This window comes from Papaver somniferum, chromosome 1 (genome assembly GCF_003573695.1).
Source record: "Papaver somniferum cultivar HN1 chromosome 1, ASM357369v1, whole genome shotgun sequence".
NCBI lineage: Eukaryota > Viridiplantae > Streptophyta > Magnoliopsida > Ranunculales > Papaveraceae > Papaver > Papaver somniferum.
Window position 1 is genome coordinate 244,332,971 of NC_039358.1, and position 8,577 is coordinate 244,341,547.

At 38.5% G+C, this 8,577-nt stretch overlaps 2 protein-coding genes across 3 annotated transcripts; both read right to left on the reverse strand.

The window, feature by feature from the left end:
• Positions 1–1,202: 1,202 nt before the first annotated feature.
• Positions 1,203–2,223, reverse strand: LOC113339825 (extensin-like). 2 transcript variants are annotated; one of them, XM_026585059.1, is made up of 2 exons: positions 1,458–2,223; positions 1,203–1,265 (listed from the first exon to the last, which is right to left on the reverse strand). In XM_026585059.1, exon 1 carries the CDS (start codon positions 2,201–2,203, stop codon positions 1,604–1,606), a length of 600 nt encoding a protein of 199 aa, XP_026440844.1. In that variant the 5' UTR covers positions 2,204–2,223; the 3' UTR covers positions 1,203–1,265; positions 1,458–1,603. The 2 variants fall into 2 exon arrangements, with proteins under 2 accessions (XP_026440844.1, XP_026440835.1); XM_026585050.1 differs by having other exon boundaries at positions 1,397–2,223.
• Positions 2,224–3,421: 1,198 nt separating this feature from the next.
• LOC113322908 (extensin-like) lies at positions 3,422–4,868 on the reverse strand. The gene is made up of 2 exons (XM_026571094.1): positions 4,290–4,868; positions 3,422–4,104 (listed from the first exon to the last, which is right to left on the reverse strand). The coding sequence occupies exons 1-2, from the start codon at positions 4,822–4,824 to the stop codon at positions 3,653–3,655; spliced, it is 987 nt and encodes a 328-aa protein (XP_026426879.1). The 5' UTR covers positions 4,825–4,868; the 3' UTR covers positions 3,422–3,652.
• Between the last annotated feature and the right edge of the window lie 3,709 nt (positions 4,869–8,577).

The following is an 8,577-nucleotide window of genomic DNA, read 5'->3' on the forward strand; positions in this document are numbered from 1 at the left end:
GTGCATGAAACAGCACAAATTGAAGAGAAAAATTAACAGAACATGAAAGTCCTGGACACTGGCTAGTCCAGCATAAGTCTTTACATCACACCCACAGTCCCAATTTATACCCACAGACCCCATTTCCCCAAAATACAAAATTAGGGTTCTTTACCCAAATCCCAAAATCAAACAACACAGAAATTAGGTATTTGATTCTACCTAATTTGATAGTACAATTTGAACCCATGTTTCTCTCTATTCGTCTCCAGGCTTTCCCTAACAGAAATTAGGGTTTTCTATAAAAATCCCCAAAAACCTAATTTGGACAGTTGAAATTAGGGTTTCGAATTTTACTCACCAAACATGTGATTTGACACTTCAATCGTCGACCCATTATTTTCCTTGTTCACCTGCTCCATCCCGTGCTTCAATTGCATCTTTCCAACTCGTCCTATTTTATTGATTTCTTCCCTAGGTTTTTAGAGAGAAATTAGGGAAGAAAACTATATAATAGAAGGTTAGAACAAGGGGGTAATGATGGAGAAAGATAGGGGTGATGATGGGGGAGGTGTGGTGGTGGCAGTGGAGGTGAAGAAGGTGGTGGTACGGTTCTGTTGAAGAAGGTGGTGAAGTTGCAGAGAGGGATGGGGGAGGTGAAGTCGATGGTTTTGGGAGAAGGTCTGTTTGGTTGGGTAGTATAGGGTTTGGTTGTTCTAGTGTGATGCGGGCTCATCAGATTTCGATGTCTTGCAATGCTTAGCCGTGGGGTGTGGAGATGAAGATTGATCTAACGGATAAAAGTGAAGATGCTGGCAGCGACCGTTGGATGCATATATACAACGAAATTAACGGCGCCAGATGGAGTTAGGTGTTGTAGTGTTAAGCGGAAGTATCTGGGTTTGATGCGCAGGCAAAGAAGCGATCGTTGGATTCAACTACATTCTAATCTGAAGGCTTGGAATTTAGGCACTATGGTGTTTTGCAGGAGCTTCAGATTTTGATGCGCGATGAAGGAGCGACCATCGGATGATGAGATGGATCCAATCCGACGGCTGAAGATGGAGGCGGTTTTGGTTATAGAAAATGGGTTTGGGTAAGGGTTTTGGGCCTTGGGTATGCCAAGCCCATATCTTCTTTAAGCACAATTCTTCCTTCTTGAGCCCATTTCCAGCTTTTTGGACGTGCGCTCCATTCTTTGCGGCTTCCTTGCATAATTTCTTCCGGCTTTTCACCACTCTTCAGCTCTTTTCCGCTCCGCAAGTCATCCAGACTTTATTTATTACCTAAAAATGCAAAATTAAGTAAGAAAAATATTTATTCTTGAAAACAATGAAAATACCGAATATGGGATAAAATGTAGAATTAATGCGCAAAAGATGAGTTAAAATGCCAACAAAAAGGGATAAATATATACAATATTAGGCACTCATCAATGGCTAATTGGGAAACCTTGTTTGTGTAATCTTGTTGCTTACTATTTCCTTTTCCGTTATCTACTTCTTGTAGAACCTTGTACATTTTTTTTCTTGAATAAATTTTCTCTTCTAATCAAAAAAAAAAAAGGAGGAGGGGATGTGTATTTGCAGACTGGAGTGGGTGGTGGTGGTGGAGATTTGTACTTTTAGACTGGGGTGGGAGGAGGTGGAGACTTGTATACCGGGGTGGGTGGTGGTGGTGATTTGTAGACAGGGGCTGGTGGTGGTGGGGATTTGTACTTGTAGATTGGGGTGGGTGGTGGTGGTGGTGATTTGTAGACCGGGGTCGGTGGTGGTGGGGATTTGTACTTGTAGACAGGGGTGGGTGGTGGTGGTGATTTGTAGACTGGGGTTGGCGGCGGTGGGGATTTGTACTTGTAGACTGGGGTGGGTGGTGGAGGTGATTTGTAGACCGGGGTTGGCGGCGGTGGGGATTTGTACTTGTAGACTCGGGTGGGTGGTGGTGGTGATTTGTAGACCGGGGTTGGGGGCGGTGGGGATTTGTACTTGTAGACTGGGGTGGGTGGTGGTGGTGATTTGTAGACCGGGGTTGTCGGTGGTGGGGATTTGTACTTGTAAACCTGAGTGGGTGGTGGTGGTGATTTGTAGACCGGGGTTGGAGACGGTGGTGACTTGTAACTATAGTAACCATCAGCTGCACTAAAGAACGGGAAACTTAGAGAAATCAACACTACCAAAAGTGCAGTGACCGGAACCATTGAGGATCCTAATGTTACTCTTGCCATTTTCTTTTCTCTTTCTCTAAATGGCTTTGTGTTGTGATTTTATGGTACACTTCTTACCCCTTTATATAGGCTCATTAAGATTGTCACTTACTTAAATGCAAAATCTCCAACTTGCGGAAAATTGCAAGAGATTGGACTTTATTTAACTAATTTTTGTCTTTGCAATCAATTATGATGTGAAGTTTGGTTTAATTTGAAAATTTTAGTTAGGTATTGAAATGTTAGGCTCTCTAACTCTCTTTTCACACTTTCAAAGATCCAATTTCTTGTCATAGGACATCGGTACATAGCGGCTTACTGTGTGTAAACCCAATAATCCGCACACTTGACTTCAGTAGCTGGATTCAAAGCGGTTGATGGTCAGAGAGTTCTATACCATGCAAATTTTTAACTTCATATTTCAACATTTTTTCTACTTGAATTTTACCTTTTTATTAATGCGAAAGTAATATATAGGTTGCCGACGAGCTTTTACTCAGTACATTGGTATACACCCATGGAAATTTAAGTCCATTGCTTGGATTTTTTGTTTGTTTTGGAGAATTGATATGATACCTTAGGTTGTGAATGGCATTTTTTTTTTTTTTGCTTGATCATAATTTGTTTTAATCAAGTTAATGGCATGGATCAATGAATGAGCGGTTGAGATTTCTCACACAATTTTCTTTTCATAAGTATTTGAGTGATTTCCGATAGTGCAGTGGATGATGATGTCATTTACCAAGAGTTGGCAGGATTCCTTACATGCGATGCAATAAAGTACTAGTGATTTGATCGAATAAAACTAGTGAATCCAGCGAATGGCAAAAGGTGGTAGTAGAAGTCATTTTACCAAGTTGAGAATCTCAACTTGAGACCCGGCAATGACAAAAGGCAATATTGTTCTATAATTGAAATACTGATCGTTATGGGGTTTAATAGTGGATCCCTTTTAGGCTGCATTGCACAGAGAATCCGGTCGGAGTGCATCACTGCCATAGTACTACATGACGGAAACGGCAAGAACATGCACTACATTTTGCAGCAACAGGCATGGCCAAGGAGATAATAGCCTGATATGAAGGACTTCATATTTCAGGGAATCGGCTTATAGTGCATAGTTTGTTTAAGTATCAATGGAGTGACTAAGATGTTTCACTTCTGGCCATTAAAATATGGATTCGGAAAGTTCCCAACGGGAAAGGTCTAACGTCTTTAAGCCTTTGATTGTAGACGAAGTTGACAGAAAATAAATTTATTCAAAAAGTATATATGGAAATTACATTGATTCACTTGAGAAGAAAGGCACTCGACGTTCCATAACATGCAAATAACTACTGACAAAGGAAACGAAAGAAAACTAGTACAGTGTCCATCATCCATTATTTAGCCTTCAGTGAAGTTGCTTTATTACTTGTTGGCGTGAATATTTTGGACGAAATAAAAATGAAACCCGGTATAAATAACTCATTAGTAATGAGGAGGAGGAGGTGACGTGTATAGGTAGACTGGAGTTGGTGGTGGTGATGATTTGTATTTATGCACTGGAGTTGGTGGTGGTGGTGACTTGTATTTGTAAACTGGGGTAGGAGGGGGAGGAGATTTATACTTGTAGACAGGGGTGGGTGTGGTGGTGTGATTTGTATTTGTAAACTGGAGTTGGAGGAGGTGGGGATGGTGTTGGTGGGGGGTGGTGACTTGTATTTGTACATTGGAGTGGGAGGAGGTGGGGATTTGTACTTGTACACGGGGTGGGTGGTGGGGTGACTTGTATTTGTAAACTGGGGTAGGAGGAGGAGGGGATGGGGTGGGTGGTGGGGGTGACTTGTATTTGTAAACTGGGGTAGGAGGTGTAGGGGATGGGGTGGGTGGTGGGGGTGACTTGTATTTGTAAACTGGAGTAGGAGGTGGAGGGGATGGGGGTGGTGGGGGTGGTGACTTGTATTTGTACACTGGAGTGGGAGGAGGTGGGGATTTGTACTTGTACACAGGGGTGGGTGGTGGGGGTGACTTGTATTTGTAAACTGGGGTAGGAGGAGGAGGGGATGGGGTGGGTGGTGGGGGTGACTTGTATTTGTAAACTGGAGTAGGAGGTGGAGGGGATGGGTTGGTGGTGGTGGTGGTGGTGACTTGTACTTGTACACTGGGGTGGGAGGAGGAGGGGATGGGGTTGGTGGTGGTGGTGACTTGTACTTATACACTGGGGTGGGAGGAGGTGGCGATTTATACTTGTAAACCGGAGTTGGTGGTGGAGGAGATTTGTACTTGTACACTGGGGTGGGTGGTGGTGGTGACTTGTATTTGTACACTGGGGTTGGTGGTGGTGGTGATTTGTACTTGTAGACTGGGGTAGGTGGTGGTGGGGACTTGTACTTGTATACAGGAGTGGGTGGTGGTGGTGATTTATATTTGTAAACAGGGGTAGGCGGAGGTTGAGACTTGTATACTGGTGTTGGAGGTGGTGGTGACTTGTATATGTAAACCGGGGGTGGAGGTGATGCATACTTGTACACTGGAGTTGGAGGTGGTGGTGATTTGTAACTATAGTAACCATCTGCCTCAGCAAAGAATGGCCAACTCAGAGAAATCAATACTACTAAAAGTGTGATTGAAGAAGCCATTGAGACTTCTGTGTTTACCATTTTCTTTTGCTTTGCTAAATGGTTTTGTGTTGTGATTTTATGGTACACTTCTCATCCCTTTATATAGGCCTTTTAAGGTTGTCATATTCTTAAATTTGAAATCTCTAAGTTGTGGAAAATTGCAAAAGATAAGACATTTAAACTAATTTTTTTGTCTTTGCAATCAATTATGATGTGAAGTTCTACATTGATTTTCTGACTTGGTGCATGTTTGGTTTGATTTCTATTTTCATTTCTAGTTAGGTGAAGAAATTTTGGCTCTCTCGTTTTCAAAGATCCATTTCCTGTCATGGGACATGGCGGCTTACTGTGTGCAAACCCAACAACATTCCAAATACTTGACTCGCTCTTAAACTCTAAGAATCTCAGTGTAGCTGGAATCGATCAAAGTATGCAACTATTCAAAGTGGTAGATGATGAGAGTTCTAGACCATGCAAATTTTTAACCTCATTTTCAACATCTTCCTACTTGCATTTTGATTTTTTTTATTAACCGATACGTAATAGTTTGCCTTCATACCGACAACTTTTACTCGGCAAATTGGTATACACGCACAGAATTTACGACCAGCTTTTTTACTCGGCACATTAGTTTGAGATGGCGTCTACGATGGTTTTTCCGTAGTACAAATAATGATAAATTCTAAAATTTAGAAACAAAAACAATTTGCAATTAAAATAAATAAATAAATACTTATTTGCTTTTAGAACTAGAGATTTGATGGAATAAAACTAGAGACAATCCAGCCATATGGCAGGCAGTAGCAGAAGTCATTTTACCAAGTTGAAACCGACAATGACAAAAGGCTGTAGATTGTTCTATGGTTGAACTTTCTTCTATTATAACCAAATTTGAATATTGTCATTAGTACATTTTCTTGCTGTAAATCTTGTTTTTATGTTTAAAGAAAAAGTTGTAACGAATAAATGGCCTCATGCCACGGACAATGACCATTAAAACACTGGTAGCAAGAGATAATGTATAATACTAAATGGCAAACGGGTAATGGGTGCTAAAATTTAAAGAAAATATGAAAACGCGTTATAAGACTTGGAATCAATTATTTGTGTTTGACGAAATGATGCAAGTTGTAAAAAAAATGTCAGTTTGTTCTCTATGAAGATTTCAAAAGAACTTTATATTAATTTCTTTTCGACCAGTAAATTATATTTTACGTACGATGTTGAAAAATCGACCAGTAAATTATATTTTACATACGATGTTGAAAAATTTATTCAGTATTGACAGTTCCGTTAGCGGTGCAATCTTTTTATACAAGTTGGAAATTGACATGTATTACGCAGGTTAATAGTACTTCGTTAATGCTAGATGACTGTGTCCACTGTAGTGAACGAATCAATTTTAACTAAGTTGATCCACATAATTCCCTCATGGAAAGTTCTGAACGTAAGCAAAATCTCTGGTAATGGTAAAAATGAAGTATCTTACCCATTCATCCACTACAAGAAAACTTGGTTTAAGCGAGCAAAATTTTAGCAAGATCTCAAAATTTTGGTCGTTTTAATAGTTAAACGACTATGTTTGCAATTACCAAAAACTTTGGCTGCTATTAACATGCTCCCATTAAATCGTAGCTACTGATTAAATTTGTGGGTTGCTCCATCATTTTTCCCAGTACCACATAGCGAGTGCAATAGTAGGCTAGTAGCTATTTACTTCAAGCTACCATGTATCAGCAATTCGAAATATGTTTGGCTGCTAAAAACCTGTCTCAGCAACAAGGTATAGCGACCACCAATTCAGAAAAGGAAAGTGGATGATTCTATTAATGGGAAAGGGAAGCCATCACCAATCTAGTGTTTGATGTTTGATATTGAGATGTTTAATTTTGATTTGTAGAAATTTTACGAGGTGGGTTTCCAATAGAAGTTCTATAGTAATTTTACGAGGTGGGTTTCTCATTCTTTCTCATTTTGCTAATCATTTTCATTCAATTGATTTATACACATTCGTAGTATTGAATCCAAAATTTATATGTTCTACATATTTTCTACGATAATAATTCACTTGTTCATTCCCGTCCATTTCTAATCCATTACTCGAAATTCTATCTAATTGAAAACGGAAGGTAATTACCAAATTTGTTTCCAATCATTACCTAGCTCTTGGCTTTCTATTGGCCAGATAAATTTGAAAAATCGTATTCTTGTTCGTTTTGTAATTAGCACAATTTTGTATGATCTTAAATACTATTTATATCCTAATTTCGTGATTAAAAAAATTTGGGACAGAGAAAAGGAAGAATCGGAAAAATCTGATTCCTATGATTTAACATGAAATTGATTTAGGTGTTTTATCAAAACCCTGAAAATTTTAAAATTATATCATTAATTCCTTTTTTTCAAAAAATCGGAGGAACTTAGTCAATTTTCCCGATTTACTGTCAGTAGTTCCCATCCTCGGTGCACTATTGATGGACATTTATTTAAAATAATGGATAACTGGATAAACCAATTTATGTAAGAGAAATTGAGTAAGGTCGAGCGAATTGGATAACATTGATAGATAAAGGGTGAAATACACAAAGGTCGATGGACATTCAGTTAAAATAATGGATAACTAGATAAACCAATCTATCTAAGAGAAACTGAGTGAGGTCCAACGATATTGGGTAAGATTGATGGATAACAAGTTAAATTAAGTCAAAACGAAGGAAATTCAGTTTATTTGATCGATACCCATATAAACTCATGGAATCTAAGAAAAATTGAGTGAGATCCAGTAATATTGGACAAGATTGATAAATAATGTCTTTAATTAATTAAGGTCGATGAACATTCAATTAAAATGATTGATAATAAAGAACCTAATGAATTTTGAGAAAATCTGAGTGAGGCCGATTGACATTGGGTAAGATTGACAAATAACAAGTGAAATTAAGTGAATCAACGAAAATTCGGTTTATTTGATAGATAACTATGTGGCGAAATTGACTAAGGTCGATCGATTGAGATGTACTTGTATAAACCAAACAGTAGGTTTCGGATAACAATGTCGGTCTAATTTATAATCAGGAATTTATTTTTAAATCGAGACCGAAGAAATATAAGTAGAGACAGACTGCATTTTCCCGTTTCATTCTTATGTATTTTTTGGATTTTTTTATATCATAATGTCGATAACAATGTCCTAAATTTATTAATATTTTTTTTGGATTTTTTTTCGTGTCGAATGTTGACAACAAAACCGGATACATGAGTTCGTATTAGCACAAACAATAACACACTTGCTTCTCAATCCGTATGAGCATTCCAAATATAATATCAACCGTCAAGATCTTTTTCTTGATCCGTATGAGTGGATCAAACAAAATGTGGTCCGTCGATCATTTTAATTTTCATTATTGGTTGTATCCCTCAACCACTTGAACTCTAATTCATATCTGGTTCTCTCTTTCTTTCTTCCTCTCCTCCGAAAAACACCTCTCCCCTCCTCCGAAACACACCGCCAGTGCTTACATGTAAATGTATTTTTAATATGCCAGAATATAGATTTTTTAAGGTTTTAGGGTATATTCCAAAGGAATCTTACATGTAAATGGATGGATTTATCGTTCTTACGAAGTTTCCAACTTATAGTAGTTCACTCATGGCCAAATTTCGATCTCAGAGCCAGAATTTGCATAAAATATGCCAGAATAACTAGGGTTTGATCCCTCCTGGGGCGATAAATTGAAAAATGTATGTCGTTATACCACATTTGAAGTTCATATCAACACCGAGCTTCATATT